The 17616-nt window shown below is 40.4% G+C and overlaps 1 protein-coding gene and 1 pseudogene across 1 annotated transcript in view; one reads left to right on the top strand and one right to left on the bottom strand.

Moving 5' to 3' along the window:
• Positions 1-2971: 2971 nt before the first annotated feature.
• Positions 2972-17616, bottom strand: part of Ppil4 (peptidylprolyl isomerase like 4) — a 34731-nt gene continuing 20086 nt past the window's right edge. The window contains exons 11-13 of the mRNA XM_057762630.1: positions 16304-16400; positions 13895-14042; positions 2972-5677 (exon numbers count right to left, since the gene is read on the bottom strand). Of these exons, the coding sequence (XP_057618613.1) occupies positions 5426-5677; positions 13895-14042; positions 16304-16400 (497 nt within the window). The 3' untranslated portion in view covers positions 2972-5425. The remainder of the gene's footprint in view (positions 5678-13894; positions 14043-16303; positions 16401-17616) is intronic.
• LOC130870056 (39S ribosomal protein L33, mitochondrial-like) lies at positions 16774-16955 on the top strand (annotated as a pseudogene).

Raw genomic sequence — 17616 nt, 5'->3', positions numbered from 1 at the left:
GTAGAGAGCTTGCCTAGCACACACGAAGGTTCAGTCCTCAGTGCCACACAAAATAGGCATGGTGGTACACATTTATAATCCCAGCTCTCTGGAGGTTGGGGCAGGAGGATCGGAAATTCAGTCATTCTCAGCTACGCAGTGAGTTCAAGGCTGGGCTGGGATACAAATGATCCTGTCTCCATAAACTAAAAAAAAAAAAAAAAAAAAAAAGTGGGAAAGGGGGGCTGAAGACATAGTTCAGCAGCTAAGAGCAGGCTGTTCTTCCAGAGGACCTCAGTTCAACTCCCAGCACCCACATGGCAACCAACTGTGTAGGGATATAGCCCCACCCATTGGGGGTGTGGTCACCTCAGGCTAATGTTTACGGATAAATCTGCCGGGCGTGATCCCAGCAGCCCCTTTTTGCTCTGCCTTTCCTGTTCTCCGTGGGAACCTGTGGTCCTGTAAGTCTATTTCCTTATTAAAGCTGTATATATTTTTATAATCTTTCTGCATTCATTTATGCCGCCACATTTTTGCGCCCAACGTGGGGCTATTTTGCCCCCGCCCCGGCACAGGGGGGGGCGCAAGCTCCATCTTTCCCAGCCTTTTCGAGCAAGTTAGTTACTGGAGCTCAGGAAATGTAAAAGCCTGTTAGCTTTTACAGCGCGCTCCCTGCTCGCTTTCCCTTCCCCCACTCCAGGCCATGATACAGTCGATACAGTCGCAGAGCAGCGACCCCCATGGAACAGTTAATAGCTCCCTGCCCATCTTCCTCTTGTCTTCCAAAGCCTCACTGCCTGATTTAACGGAAGCACCTGCGGTTTTGAAGCAAAAGCCGCCAACCCCTTCCCTTATCAGGAAGTACAATAATTTTTGTTTTGAGTTAATTGTTTCAGACCGGCTCTGGTTTAGACTACGTGGACTCAGGTGCATTTCTTTCACCACCACTGGCAGGAAAAGGTCATTACAGGTACATAATTTTCTTTTATAAATAAAAAAAAATGTCTAAAAACATTACCATTCAAGACTTTAACAGCCTTTTCAGTTGTACCATGTGGGAGATTTTACAAAAAATGTCTGTCAGCCCACAGATATGGATCTTTCTGGGATTCGTAGTTTTCCTTGATACTGTATGGTTTGATAATAGAAATATGATAAACAGGTAGGAATAAAGATTGTCCCATCAGCAAGAATAACTGGTGTTATTTGCTCTGAAAAGGACACAGTTTTGAATATGAAGGGGATCTCCACAGGACCCCCCTAAAAAGAACGTTGCCCCCATGTCAGCTAAAAGCAATCTTAGAGGACGACATCCCCTCTCCCAACAGAGTTTGCCCTCAGGGTTAGGGACATCTTTTAGTGGTTGGTTTAGGGTTGAGGGGATGGGGTAATATTTTTATGAAAAAAAAAAAAGAAGAGGAGGAAGAAGGGAGATTAACTGGTTTTATGGGATGATTGGTTTTTGTAAATTACTGTTTATAGAAAATTGTATTGGTACTGTTTCTTGTATATTGATATAGTAAATATTAAATGTGAATGTTACTACCTCTATTTTTGTATGAGTATGCTTATAACTTTGTCTATATTGTATTGATACATCTACCATATTACAATGTACATTTCTACCTCTGATACTATGACATTGTTTACAATTGAAGATCATTGTCTTCATATATTGCACAGTTCTTTATTCTTTTAGTCTTCAAGTTAGATAGGTATTGAGAATTATATGTTTGTCATATTTATTTTTAAGTTAATCAGGTCTTTTAGTTACATAGAGATTATATTTAATATAGATAGTATGATCTTCAGCCTCTTCAAAGAGCTGTAAAAATGGCCTTTAATCTAACCTAAAATTTCTGTGCCAACGAGACACAATTACTCCTGGCAACGCCACTCTACTCCCAAGAGAACGTTGAGCACCAAAGACACTCCACTGGGAGCTTGTCTTCTTGGCAGAACTGGCCTTTGGGTTAAAAAAAGCCCATACCTCAACTTCTGACAAAGATACAAAATATCTCTAAGTGGATAAAACAGGATTATAACTACCAAGACAGGGTAGGATAGTTCTAAAAATGGTATGCCAGTTATGTTAGGCCTTAGCCAAAGTTGGTTGACTCAACATTGCAAACGAGACTTTGGGTGATTGCCCAGGTAGTCAGTTGTCTCTGTCAATTGTTGCACATTTTGGATATCTCTCGATTGTTAAGTAATATTTATTCCCTTCTCAGATCTTTGACGGAGTTAAAGATTATATAATTGTAGTTACTCTCTATGTTATTTAGACTCCTTGAGATAAAATGTTTAACAAAACTTTTGTTCTCAATATTGTTTGTTATATTTATTATTTGTTATTATTGTATATAGTTATATTTGGTTTAGTTCTATCTTATTTAGACAAAAGGGGGAGATGTAGGGATATAGCCCCACCCATCGAGGGCGTGTTCGCCTCGGGCTAATGTTTACGGATAAATCTGCCAGGCGTGATCCCAACAGCCCCTTTTTGCTCTGCTTTCCTGTTCTCTGCGGGAACCTGTGGTCCTGTAAGTCTATTTCCTTATTAAAGCTGTATATATTTTTATAATCTTTCTGCATTCATTTACGCCACCACACAACTGTCTGTACCTTCACTTCCACAGGATCCAACATCCTCACACAAACACATATGCAGGCAAAACACCAATGCACATAAAATCATTTAAAAATAATAATCAGTCGGGCAGTGGTGGTGCATGCCTTTAATCCTAGCACTCGGAAGGCAGAGGCAGAAGCAGACAGAACTCTGAGTTTCAGGCCAGCCTGGTCTACATAGCTAGTTCCAGGACAACTAGGGTTGTTGCACAGAGAAACCCTGTCTCAAAAAACAAAAATGACAAAAAAAATTATAATAAAAGAAAGAATTCACCTGGTGAAAACCACAGCTACTCAAAAGGAAATTCTTTTTTTTAAAGATTTATTTATTTATTAAGTATACAACATTCTGCCTTGATGTATGCCCGCACACCAGAGGAGGGCGCCAGATCTCAGTACAGATGATTGTGAGCCACCATGTGGTTGCTGGGAATTGAACTCAGGACCTCTGGAAGAGCAGCCAGTGCTCTTAACCTCTGAGCCATCTCTCCAGCCCCCTCAAAAGGAAATTCTTGTATATTATCTTTGAGAATGTGAATTATTATAGCCACTGTGGGAAACAGTAGAGATATTTGAGTTGGGAAAAACTTTGAGGATAGTACTATCATGATCCAGCAATCTAACAGGTATAAATTGGTAGGCTGAAAGGCTGTATCTGGTCCTAGTTCACTGCCATATTAGTTACAACAGCTCAGACATAGAATAGATCTATTGGCTAACAATAGAACATACTGAGAAAATACATCATAAATACACAACAGACCAATACTGTTTATCCTTTAGGAAGGACACTGTCACTTGTAACAGCATGAACGAACTGGGAAGACATTAATACTGAGTGATATAAGCCAGGCACAGAAAGATAAATTCTATGTGACCTCATTTTTATGGGAGGAAAGTCTATAAAAGTAGAATTCAAGAATGAAATGATTGGCAGACGAATGTGGCTTGAATAACAATGGCCTCCATAGGCCCATAAGAAGTGACAGGAGTATGACACTGGGGGCGGGCTTTAAGGTCTCAGATGAAGTGTGGCACTCTCTTCCTGCTGCCTGCTGATTCAGATGTAGAACTCTCGGTTCCTTCTCCAGCACGTCTCCCTCCAGTCTCCCTCCATGCCGCCATGCTTCCCATCACGGCAATGATGAACTAAACCTCAACTGTTAGCCAGCCCCAATTAAATGCCTTCCTTTATAAGAGTTGCTGTGGTCATGGTGTCTCTTCACAGTAACAGAACACTAAGACAAGGGATGGAGGAGATGTGGGTCAAAGGCTGTATGTTTTCTACTAGACGAAAGGAAGAAATGTCTGAGAAGTACTGCAGAGAGTGCAAGCTACAGCTAATAATAATGGAATACATTTCAAAATCCCCGAGGGCAGACTCTGACCAGAAGAAAAAAAAGTGAGCTGATGCTTGTAAATAAATTTACTCATCCCAGATATGAACACATAACACACACTACACCTCCATAAGTACATAACATTACTGCCAGATGTGTAGGGAAATAAAACAGCTTCTCAAAATTTGCAACAAAGGACATTTTACCCTGAAACGCTTGTGTATAAATTTTTACCATTTCAATATTCCAGAGCTATTAAATCAAGTCTCAGCTGTCAGGAGGTGAATTCTCACTGTTTCCAGCTCATCTCTTGCTCATTCTTCCAGACCACACTTTAGAGTCATCTGTGTGAGCAACACTTACAGCTGTCTACCCAGGATGGCTCTGTTTCTTCATCTCGGTGTATATGCATGCACAATTGTGTGTGCATGTACGTGGAGGCGAGAGGTCAGTCAGGTATTTTCCTCAATCACTCTCCATCACAGTTTTTGAGACAAGGTTTCTCACTAGCCCTGGAGCTTCACCTGCTCCTGCCTCTCCAGTGCTGGGACAGAAGCACACACTGTCAGCCTGGTTATGTGGTCCTGAGGATCAGAACTCAGTCCTATGCTTGTGAAGCAAGCACAGGGCAAGCTGAGCCATCTTTCTAGCCAGGAAGCTAACTTCTTACATAACTAAGCCTCTTCTATTGGTGGTCAAGACTATGTACAGCAACGAAGCAACAAAGGCCCATCAACAGATCAGCTGGCCCATATCCATTACAACTATGTAACAATAAAAATGAATCAACTCTTAAGAAAAGTCACAGAAGTAAACATATATTGTGTCATTTTTTTAAATATTTATTTATTATATATACAATATTCTGTCTGTGTGTCTGCCTGCAGGCCAGAAGAGGGCACCAGACCCCATTACAGATGGCTGTGAGCCACCATGTGGTTGCTGGGAATTGAACTCAGGACCTTTGGAAGAGCAGACAATGCTCTTAACCTCTGAGCCATCTCTCCAGCCCCTATTGTGTCATTTTTATAAAATTCCAAACCATATGAAATTAACAGCAAGGTAAACACAACTCAGAATGATAAAATCTGGAGGAAGAAAGGACATGAAACTTCCATAGCAGGTGACACTCTTACACTGCGGCCGGGTATACAATTTACTATGTTTTATGTATTATATACAACTCTATGGACTTCTATGGTATGAAATGCTTCATTTAAAAAAGGCTGAAAATATGAAAGATGTTAAATATGAACAATAACATGTATGCACAATAAAATTTGTATAAAAAGTATACACAGAAAATGCCCACTCTCTTCCAGTGCCCCACACCCTCAGTGTTAACCTGGAGGGCTGCCCATCAACATGGAGGCAGGCAGAGTTAGCTGTGCCAGCAGGAACTCTGAGCATCTTCGAGAGCTCCAAACCAGGCAGGAGGAGACCTGCTAGCCACTCACTTCCTCTTCTTCCCCTCATCTGTACTTAGATCTTTCTTTGTCTTTGGATTTTTTTGGACTTCTGCTTCGGTCTCTCTTTCTACTCCTTTCCCTTTCATAAGGATCTGTCTGGTACTTGGGTTTGTGGCTGTTGCTATAGTGACCATCCCTTTCTCGAGATCGGCTACGACTGCGGTTCTGACGTCGGTCTCTCTTTTCACTTTTCTGTTTCTCCCAACAGCTTTCTTCATCTTCATAATGGCCAAAGCCCATTTCCCTGTAGATATCCTGTCAAAGAAATGCAGTTTTAAAGTTGGTCAGTAAAATGATCATCTATGAGCACTATCAATTCATAAAGCCACGAAGCCATTAGCAAGTCATTGCAACAATTCAAATCCAGTTTTTAAAACTCACTTTATTTTTATTTTCTGTGCTAGGTGTTTTGTCTGTCTGGATGTCTGTGTACGAGTGTTGGATCTCCTGGAACTAGAGTTACAGTCACAGCCATCTGTAAGCACCATGCGGTACTGGAAATTGAGCCAGTGTTCTCTGGAAGAGCAACCAATGCTCTTCACTGCTGAGTCATCTCTCCAGCTTTCAAATTCATTTTCATTCTTTTCTTAGGCAGGTTCATGCTATGTGGCCCAAGCTGGTACAGAACTCACACTTCTTTAGTCCCAGCTTCTCTAAGCCATTTGCCCTCATGGCTTCAGTGTGTACTACTCCTAATACTAGAATCTCTAAACTATATAAACACAAATAACTCAGAAAAGTTAACCATTTTTTTTTAAAGAGCAATCTTAAAAAAAGCCTTTTACCTCTATTTCAGTTGAGCTGAGGATCAGATCTAGACACAGGGACTGAAGCAGCCCAGCCAACTCTCAACAGGCCTTGTTTTAACGCTATCAGAGGCACAAACGCAGGCGTTCACACATGCCAGGTAAATGCTGCACGGTCCCCCAGTCCTAGAGCAGCACTCAGTGCTCTCATCACACACGATCCTCTCCCACTTTCTCACTCTCCACTTCCCCAAATGTGGCCCCGCCACTGAGCTGCAGTGGAACTGCTGAAGTCCCTAACAGTTCTACAAGACGTCCCTCAAATAACACAGCAGCAAGAGAATTCAGCTGCCAGTCAAGCTAAAATGAAAGGAAAGTAGACACTACAAATGTTGGTGTGGACAGCACCAAAGCCCCCAAGAGGCTGGCCTTGAACTCACTCTGGAATCCAGGTAAGCCTTGGACTCCCGATCTCCTGTCCCAACCTCCTATTACAGGCCTATGTTATGTCACCACATTTTCCTCATTTTTTAATTATTGAGTACACATTCTATTAGTCCCCTACCACTGGTTAATTTTAAAGTGTTCTCTAATGTCATCTCTTTATGTCTTCAAATACATTTTACATGTTCAAACTAGGCTGATACATGATGTGTTAAAACTCTTACTGAAGGGGGCTGGAAAAATGGCTTAGTGGTTAAGGGAACTTATTTGTCTTCCAGAGGACCTGAGTTCATTTCCCAGCACCCACAAGACAGTTCACAACTGTCTGTTAACTCTGACTGGACAACCATGGCAAAACATCAATGCACATAATAATAAATAAATTAAAAAATAAAAAAATATTTGTTTAAAAAAAAAAAAACAAAAAACTCTTACTCAATATGTCAGCCATGATGGCACATGCCTTTAACCCCAGCCCTGTGAGGAGGCAGAGACACGTGGATCTCTATATGAGTTTGAGGCCAGCCTAGTATACATGGTGAGCTCCAGGCCAGTCAAAACTACATAGTGAGATCTCCTGTCTTTTCAAAAAGAAAATACCTTACTTTCCTATCCTTAAAAGTGAACTAAGAAACTATCTATTGGGCTGGAGAGATGACTCAGAGGTTGGGAGCACTGGCTGCTCTTCCAGAGGTCCTAAGTTCAATTCCCAGCAACCATATGGTGGCTCACACCCATCTGTAATTCGATCTGGTTCCCTCTTCTGGCATGTAGACAGAACACTGTATAAATAATAAATAAATAAATTTTAAAAAAAATGACTAAGAGACCAATTTGGGGCTGGAGAGACAGCTTAGCAGTTAAGAGCACCTGTTTAAAAAAAAAAAAAGAAATAATCTATTGTTGTAAAGATAGCAAAAATGGGTCTGTCTGGGTACAGGGTAGATATATTAAAGTGCTTACTGAGCAAGCCATAGCCCTGAGTTCAGTCTCCAGTTCACACCCCCAAAAGATGGATATTTGGAGAACTGAGAACCACTTTGACTACCCAACAGGCAAGCTGCAGCTAATTACTACTGAATTTCCTGTAACCCAGTAAAACCCAAACTTCAACAACACAAAGCCACTTATGGAATTAAGGTATAAGTTGAAAATTAAGCAGATGAGTTTCTGAACTGAACAGTTTGAAGAAACAAGTGTGAGCACCCTGAGGAAACTGGACCCTGTCATCCAACAACAGCACACAGCAACATCTGCTACACCTACAGCCTAACCTGCTGGAGTTCCTGTTAGTAATTATGTCTTCCAGACTACAACAGAAAATACCAGTGTTGAGCTTTCTTACAAAGAAAAGAAATTAATATAGCTATATTGTCAAATCAAAATATAAAACCCCCAAAACTTACTTTAATGTACTTAATGAGGAAAAGGTTAGAAAATGATAATTCAGAATCTAACCCTTTTATAGTTACAAACACATTTAATTATTTTTAAACTTAAAGGGCGTGTGTGCATGTCAGAGGACAGCTCCCAGCAGTTGGTTCTTTCTTTCCACAGGCTAGGCTGGAGTAGCACGGTCCCACACCGGTCCTCGAGCTTCTGGGAGACTTTCCTGTTTCTGCTTTCCATGTCAACACAGGAGTGCAGGAAGCGATTTTTTTTTCTCCTTCTTTCTTTTTAAAGGAGGTTCCAGGAACTGAACTCAGGTCATTAGATTTGCATGGCAAATGCTTTTTACTTGTTGAGCCATCTCCTCAGCCCTTAAAATTCTTTTAAAACTGCTAACAGCATTTCTTCCTCTTACCACACGCCAAAAGAAAAAGACTGCCACTCTAAAGTTGTAAGTAGACAGAAAGCTGACTAGGGAGACAGCTCAGTCAGAAAGCACCTGCATACAAGTGCCTGAGTTCAGATCCACATCTCCCTTGTGAAAACTTAGACAAGATGACATGTGCCTGTAACCCTAGCACTGTTGGAATAGTGACCAACAGATCCCTGGAGCTTCCTGGTCAGAGAGCTTAGTCAATCACTGAGCTCTGAGCTCAGGAAGAGAGAGATGCTGTCTCAAAGAAAATAATATGAAGAACAAGGAAGACACTTAACTTGAACCTCTGCCCCCCCCACGCACCACAGATATATACCTGCACACAAATATAAGCACAAAGACATAAACACAAAATTTAAAATAGCCCCCCCCCAAAGTAGGATAAAAAGATTCCTAAAACAGAGGAGAAGATGGCCTTAAAAATAATCAGTCTTCTGATTTCTTTAAAACTCTGATTATCTCAAATGTTTATCTTGGGCATGGATTCACTGAAGATATCTAAGTACAGGTTTGAACACCTGTAGCTAAAAGCGATACAGGCTTCAAAGGTTTTCATAGAAAACATGTTAAACATTCATAGGAATGTACTACAATGATTATTTTAAAAGACTGGGGTGATCTAGACTAAGCAGAAATTAAGAGAAAAGTCATCTCCACTATGGAGATGACTGAGTGGGAATGGCCTCTAAGTCCAGCACTGTGTGGAATGGCAAAGACAGAAGGTTTGCTTGAATTTCTTAGCTACCAGTCTAGCTGCAGGTCTGGTAAGAAGTCCTGACATAAAGGAATAAGCTGGAAAGTGATAAAGCAGGAAACCTTGATGTGGGATTCTCCTCTGTATGCTGTGATTACCACTAGTAAATAAAGGAACTGCTTTGGGCCTATAGCAAAGCTATAAGGAAACAGAGCTAGCGGGGAAAACTATACAGAATTCTGGGAGAAAGGAGGAGGCGTTAAAAGCAGTGATTTAATTAATATGGTTTCTGTGTTGTGATTATTTCAGTTCTGGACGGCCAGGACAAACAAGCGACCTCCTTACTACAAAACCTGACATCCTCCGTTAGTCTGCAGAGCACACACCCTACATATACATGCACACATGTACTAACGCACACACAGAGACAAACGATAATTTTTAGGGGGGAGAAGATTCTCTGATTAGATGGCATGGATACTGGACTATGGGCAATTCTACTAGAATAACAAGAGAATTAACAAAAGAAGACTGAGAATATGTTCCTGGTAAAAAGAACAGCAGTAAACTACTTAGGAATGTAAATCTGATCTAAACTATCACTCCACTGCTTATGATAGCTACAGCTCAGTAACAAGCTTCTTCCTTTACAATTTCTTCATTGTGAAATGGGGATAAAAGAGCTTACCTCACATTTTAAGAACAAAAAAATGAGTTTATGTTGGGCAGTGGTTGCACACACCTTTAATCCCAGCACCCGGGAGGCAGAGACAGGTGGATCTCTGTGAGTTCAAGGTCAGCCTGGTCAACAGAGTGAGTTCCAGGATAGGCTCCAAAAGATACAGAGAAACCCTGTCTCGGGGGGTGGGGAGGGGAAGAGGAGAGAGAGAGAAAAAAATGACTTTATTGCGTTTATCTTTATTTATGCATGTGAGGAACATTTGAAAGAATGGACAGATATAGTTTAAAATCTACAGCAGGAACCGGGTGGTGCTGCACTCCTTTAATACTAGCAATCAATCAGGAGGTAGAGGCAGGCAGATCTCTGAGTTCAAGGACAGTCTGGTCTATAGAGTGAGCTTCAGGGCGGCTGTCTATACATAGAAACCCTGTCTTGAAAAACCAAAAATAAAATAAAATCTGTAACAGGATATGAGTGATGACAAAATTTAAAAAGCTAACAGGCTATAAAAAGGAGAGAGATTATGCTTCTGTTAGATGACACTGAGGGGTAGGAATGTATGCTGTTTAGGAGTATTTATCAAATATATATTTACTAAAATATTTTTAGCTCTAGAGAGATACTGAAGACCTGTATTCCGATTTCCAGCACTCACACAAAAGCCAGGTGTGAAATACAACTCTGTAACTCTAGCATTGGGGTTGTGGAAACAGCAGGATTTTAGGAGCCCCTCCAGCCAGCCAGTCTAGGCAAATGGCAATACCAACTTCAGTGAGAGAAATAAGGTAGAAACAAATAAGGTAGAAAGCTTACCCAGCCAAGTGTGCTTAAACATCCATGCTAACATCCTTCTACACACAGAGAGAAAACACTATTAAATGATGACCAACAATAAACAAATATTCATTATAAGACAAAAAAAGGGGGGGGGGAGAAGAATGGCATGGGGTTCAAGTCACACTTTGTATGTGTCCTAGGTTCTGTAATTTTTCCTTTTAAAAAAACAGAAAACAAAACTCAGAGCCTCACTATGTAGCTCCGTCTGGCTTCAAACTCTCCCTGAGCCTTCCTGCCTCAGTCTCCCAAGCACAACAGTAGATGTGCATCACAATAGCGTCCAGTTAAATTTTATTTTTGAATCTTACTGTTTTAAAAACTACTAACCGTTTCATCTCAGCTCTTGGGAGGAAGAAGCAAAGACAGGTGAATTTGAAGCCAGTCTGGTCTACATAATGAGTTCTAGGCAAGCTAGGGCTACACAGTGAAATCCTGTCTCAAAACAAAGCAAGCCAAAAAACAAAACTATAAATCAAATATAAATATAAGTGAGTGTGTATACATATATATATTGCGCAATCCATTAACATGAAATAGAGAATGAGACAAACTACCTGAAACAGGAACCAAGCTAATGGCCTAGCCGCAGGGAGAACTATTGTAAGTGACTGTAAAGCAGCACCTTGACAGTACTGGCGGAAGAAATGAGATTAGCCAGATAGGAAACGTTTGCACACACCTGCCCACACTTATTCTAACAATCTGTCTGTGAAGGATTATCTCCTTTCTCAAAGAAGGAAACTGACTCAAAGTTAATTGTCACACCAAGGACAAGCAGTGTAGAAATGTCACTCTTAGCTCTCCTAACAGCAAGAACTTAGCTCTGTTTACCCTAGCCCATCTCTCCACCTGTGTCTCCCGCTTTACATTTTCATGCTCCTGTGTTCCCTGCCTCCGCACTTTAGTCTACTGAAATCTCTCTCATTCACCAGGATCGTCTGAAATGACTAACATGAGGTAAAATAAAAGCACAAGCTAGGATGGAATGGCTTTTTTTTTCCCATTTAACAAAGAACCAAAATAGACGAGAAATAATTTCTTTTCATTACCACTGTTTTAGGAAATGGGGTGATGTTTAACTAATGATTGCTATTTTTATTTTACAGCTATAACATAGACAGGACATAAACTTCAAGGGCTAGCCAAGCATAAGAGCTCACACCTGTCATCCTGCCAATTGGAAGGTGAAGGCAGCAGGATCAGGAATTCAAGGACAGCTCCGGCTACACATCAACTTCAAGGCCAACCTCGATTACAGGAGACCTGTCAATAAACAACCAACCGAAGGAATCTTCAAACCTACTAGCAGTGCTGCACATAAATACATACTGGTCATCAACATTTATTGTAGCAGCATTCACAATAGCTAAGTTATGGGCACAACTAAGTATCTAACAACAGAGGAATTGATGAGGAAAATGTGAATATCCACAATAAAAACTTTTTTCAGCCATAAAGTATGATGTCCTAGGTAGTAAATGGATGCAACCAGAAAATCATATTCAGCAGATTAAGTTAGTCTCAGAAAGATAAATTGTGTAAGTTTTCTCTCATTTGTGGCTTTATATTTTATACAGTCATATATATACATATATATGTATATATAATATATGAAATTGTCTAGGCAAGGGGACTAATGGGAAAGGAGTGGAGGGAATATTCACAACAGAAAATATATACATGTGGGGGCTGGAAAGATGGCTCAGCGATTAAGAGCACTGGCTGCTCTTCCAGAGGTCCTGAGTTCAATTCCCAGCAAACACATGGTGCCTCACAGCCATCTAAAATGAGATCTGGTGCCCTCTTCTGGCCTGCAAGGATTCACGCAGATAGAACAGTATATATGTAATGGTCTGTCCTGTCCCTTTAAGAGACAAGATCCGCCCACTCCCTCCCTGTCCAGCAGGGCATCTTCTTTTCACTTACAGTCCGAGCCCCTTCCTTTCTGTCTCTCTCCTGATGAGGCAGCTGCTGCAGTGGCTCACACCCCCCACCCTCCCTTCCCTCCCTCCCCCTCCTCTGTTTCTTTGCTCATCCCACTCCCCCCTTTCCCTTCCATAACTCACTAAATAAATATCTAACCTCACTCTGCAAGGGGTGCCTATCGGGCTGTCTCTCACCCACCTGGGACTGTGGTTTCTCGTGGAACTGGCTGCCCTGCCAAGGTCTCTCACCCTGCCTAGGACCCATTGGCCCTCATGGCCACTAGGGGGCTCCCTGCTTGGGATCTGGCTGCCTTCGTGACCCTGGGTGGTCTCAGGACCTGCTGCCCGCTGCAGTCTCTTGGGGATCTGTGCCGTTTTACTTTTACCATAACAATATACATAATAAATAAATAAATAAATCTTTTTTTAAAAAGAAAAAAAATATATGCATGTAAGAAGAGTTATACGAAGATTAAGGAACTGCAGAGATTGTGCCTCAGATAGGAGTGTTGACTATACAAGCATAAGGAACTATGTTCAAATTCCTAGAACTACATAAAAAGCTGGATAAGATCACAAGCCTGAAATCACAATGCTATGGAGAACAGAAAGGACGACTGCTGGGGCTCGCTGGCTGCCAGGTTTAGTAAGATCCTGTCTCAAGGGAATAAGATGGACAGTGATAAAACAGGACACCAAGTGTCCTCCTCTGGCTTCCCTGCATGCATACCCCATGGACATACACTATACACAAATAGACATAGACACAGACATACACATACACATAACTTAAAGTTTTTAAAGTGCTAAGGGGTTGATAGATGGCTCAACATTGAAGAACATTTACTGCTCTTTCCAAAGGACCCATGTTTGGCTCCTATCACACACATAATATTGGCTCCTAACTGCCTGTAACTCCAGCTCCAGGGGATCCTATTCTCTCTTCTGACCTCCAACGGCAAGATCATGTATTTAACAGGCATGCATAAATTAAGTAATAACAACAAACCTTTTAAAAAGTGTTGACAAATTAAGTTAGCAATTGAGAAACAATTTTTCAGCATAGCCATATTTTTTTAATGAAAGTAAGTATCCGTAGGCAAGGAGATCATTCTTGGTTAAAATGTAGAAATACATAATAAATTCTGAAAACAATGTTTATATCCTGTAGGATACATTTTTTTAAAACTAAAGCACATTATCCTGTGTGCCCATTCTATAGCTCAGAGAAGGAACAGTTCAAATTACACCACCAAGATGTACTGTACAAAAGGAAAAATATCAATTTCTTCATATTTAAGCCTGAATGTTAGAAATACCTGATTAGGATTTTTGATTGGCATATATTCTTCATCTTCCTTTTCTTCAGAGCAGTGACGGGTTTTCTTTTTGTGTTTTTTACTGGTGTGTGAGTGACTTGACTTTGAGTCTTCTGCCTGCTCATCTAGTATAAGATCATATTTTGCACTTGCATTTAATTAAGGACAAACAGGATAAATAATGGAAGCAAAATATAAGAAATAGCACACAATCTAATAACAATAGTAGTAGCAGCAGCAGTAGCAGTAATGTTTTAAATCAAAATATGCAATTTCTCTAATGTAATAAAAAAAGCCTTACAATAAAAGAAAGCATAAATTGGGCATGGTGGTACATGCCTTTAATCTCAGCACTTGGGAGTCAGAGGCAGGAGAGTTCAAGGCCAGCCTGGTCTATATAGTGATCTCTAAGACAGCTACATAGTGAGACCCTGTCTCAAAAAATAAACTAGGAGAAAGCAATAAACCTCATGTAAAAATAATAACAATTTCTACAATGTGCTCTGAAGGCTGAGCTCTGAACTGTGAGGAACATGAGGAAGCCTAACACACGAGTGCTATTTTAGTTGTATCGGGGACTAGAGTCAACACAGACATGTCCTTTAAGGACCAGAGTCTAACGTCTGGTTTGTTTTTTTTTTTAATGTTTGTCTTCACAGTGGCACTGCTTAGGTTTCCCCTATGCATATCCCATATACACATAAGATCAAAAAGTTAATGATATCCCTTCTAGCTTTCCACAAGATGGCCAGAGATGGACCATCAGTCCCATTATTTATTACCTACAATTTCTTTCCTCTTTTATACTATGCCTGATTATTTTTAGTGTTCTTCAAACTAAAGGTCATAATTCAACAATGAGCTGTAGAATTTATGGTTCATAACCAGCAATTTTAGAATCACACAGAATAAAGAAACAGCAAACAGCACTTCCAGAATACTGTTAGTTAGGATGCAGCTCAGGGGTAGAGCAATTGCCTCATATGTGCAAGGTCCTGGGTGGAATCCCCAGCACTGTCAGAAAAACAAAAAACAAAAAAACACCCAAAAAACCCCCACAAAACTTATTAAGATTTTGTTTCACTTGTATATGGGGACTGGGTGTGTATAAAAGAGAGTATATATGCTTGCACTAGGGAAGATATAAACTTTATATTTTTAAGATGAGGTTCTTACTAAGTCACAAGCCTAATCATGCCCCATCTTGAGTAACTGGACTTCACGCATGCACTCCACCCGCTAAGCTTTCTAGATGATGGGTAAAGGAAGTAGTATGAAGGGTTGCAGTAAGCCCAATAAGTAGAGTGGATGACTAACACTCATTAAAACATTTTGGGGCTACAAACTTTAAATAATACATTGACTTCCTTACAGTCAGAACAAACTCCATGGTAAACATCTCTGCTTTATGCTCTGCATCTACACTTCCTTTATGGTCCTATATACTCCTCTTCTTAGTGGTTAGACTAAACTTACCTTCACAGATGTGAGAAAACATCAGCACATATTCATCTATACCTTTTATGATCCTGAGCTTCAATCACATGCCTTCTAGTATCCTTTCTTTAGGATCAACCCCAGCTTGCTGGTCTGGCTGCCTGAGAAGCTTCTTAGGCTGATGCTGTCTGCCCCCTTCAGACTCTAACACATCACAATGCTTTGTGCACTACAGACAGCAACACGTTTTAAAGCGTGAAAATCTAAAGGCCAACCTGATACTCATCTCTCCTTGATAAATACTTGGAGAAGACATGCCTGTGTAACACAGGAAAAGAGAACTTCTTTCCATCAACAGAAATGAGGAAACAAAGATGCCATTTACCAGACATGACTGCCAAAGAAATGACCTTTGCAAAGTGTGGAGTGATAGGTTTATAATGGGAAAATCTGTCGAACAAATAAAAATGACCTAATACGAACAGTATGTTTCACTGCTTTTTACTTGTCTCAACTTAAAACTTGGAAGAATCTGAATTCTATGGTCAAGTCAATAGATGTGTTGTTCTTAATCCTGTAAATGTCAACTATTGCACTGAACAGGAAGAAGCCTTAAACAAATGACAATGTATTATGCAGAAAAAAAGCAATCTAATTATGTGACAGAGAACCATAAGATTTTGTTATCTAGATAAGGAAATTAAATATAAGAGAATGAATAACACAAAACATTAGCAAATACAAAAATAAAAAATTTACCTGAAGAGCATTGGATACATAGGAAAGTATTTAATATAAGAGTAGGAGGTAAACTATTTAGACCTAAGGTTTCTTTCAAACCTAACTTTCTCCATAATACAAAGTATAATAAAAAGCAAAGTCTATGGGAGACACTGAAAAGCTATAACAGCAAACTGTCCCTTCACAAATGATCCAGTGGATGGATGTGCGCACGACTCTTGAAAAGGATACTCCTGCTTGGGCTTTACTTTTTCTTTCAAAACCAGATTGGATGGTTTATCTTGTTCCTTTTCATACTCCTTGAAATCACTCTTGGTATATTTCCCACCTATTTATTAAGAAGAAAAAGAATTAGTATCACATAATGAAACACCAGCGAGTTTATAACTCACAAAGGCACACAGTGGGAAGCAGAAAAAGTGAAGGACAAAAGAACAATAGCAAACCTGTCTCTGCTGTCAGTATAGTTGAAAGGCTATGTTCAACTTTCTTGGTAGCCAAATGCTGCCATCTACTGACATATACGAATATTACAACACCCAACTGAAATACTCATGCTACACTGTCAATCAGAGCCACTAAGTCAGCAGCTAACACTAATCCTAAATAGACTTGGAATTTCCCCACATAATACTGTAATTATAATATGTAAAAAACACAAACAAAAGGCCACTCTGGCAAGGAGTACAGGGACAGACACCATGCTGCTTTCTGCCATCACTTTTATCAAGAGCAAGTAAAAACTCATTCTGGTGAGACTGGTGAGCCAAGATGGGACAGGCTTCTCCTTCAGCCACAAAAGAAGCTGACTCTTCAGCATTACAATCTAATTGTGAACTAAAAAGTTCTCTTTGTGGAGCAGAGAGAAGTATATGCCCTCTAAGCAGTGAACTGAAAATGAATTTGATTTTTAAACAGGAAGACAAAGGGTGAGGCGCTGGTTGGGTGTACTGAGGAAACATCAGCATGGCTTCTGGTGAGGTGAAGGCCGTTGTGAAGAAACAATGGGAAGAAGAAAGTTCTTGATAGAGACCAGGTATTTATCTGGATTCTTACAGGCCTTAATTTAAAAAAAAAAAATCAATTCATTTTCACAAAGCACTCAAAAGAGCACAATCATGTATTTCAACAGCAGGGAAGGAGTCACAGAAACAGGGAGAGCACAGGACCATGAACCAAGTCATTTCTTCCTGCAGAGATCACAGATTCCAGTGGGCCTCCCAGTTGTCAACTCTACTAACTGATTTCTCCCTCTTCTAACCCCCACCACTGACCAAAATATAATCCTATTTATTTCTTATTTTTAAAATGCAGTAAAATCATGGAAAACAGATTATAAATGGAATAGAAAAAGTAATCTTGAGCTGGAGTGATGGCTCCATAATTAAGAGCACTGCTCTTGCAGAGGACCTAGATTCAACTCCTAGAACCCACATGATGGCTCATAACTATCTGAACTCCAGTTCCAGGGAATCCAACACTCTGGTCTTGGCTGGCACCAGGCATACACATGGTGCATACACACAGACACACACACATGCACA

This window comes from Chionomys nivalis, chromosome 2 (assembly GCF_950005125.1).
Source record: "Chionomys nivalis chromosome 2, mChiNiv1.1, whole genome shotgun sequence".
Classification (NCBI taxonomy): Eukaryota; Metazoa; Chordata; class Mammalia; order Rodentia; family Cricetidae; genus Chionomys; species Chionomys nivalis.
This window is presented reverse-complemented; position numbering and strand designations above follow the sequence as displayed.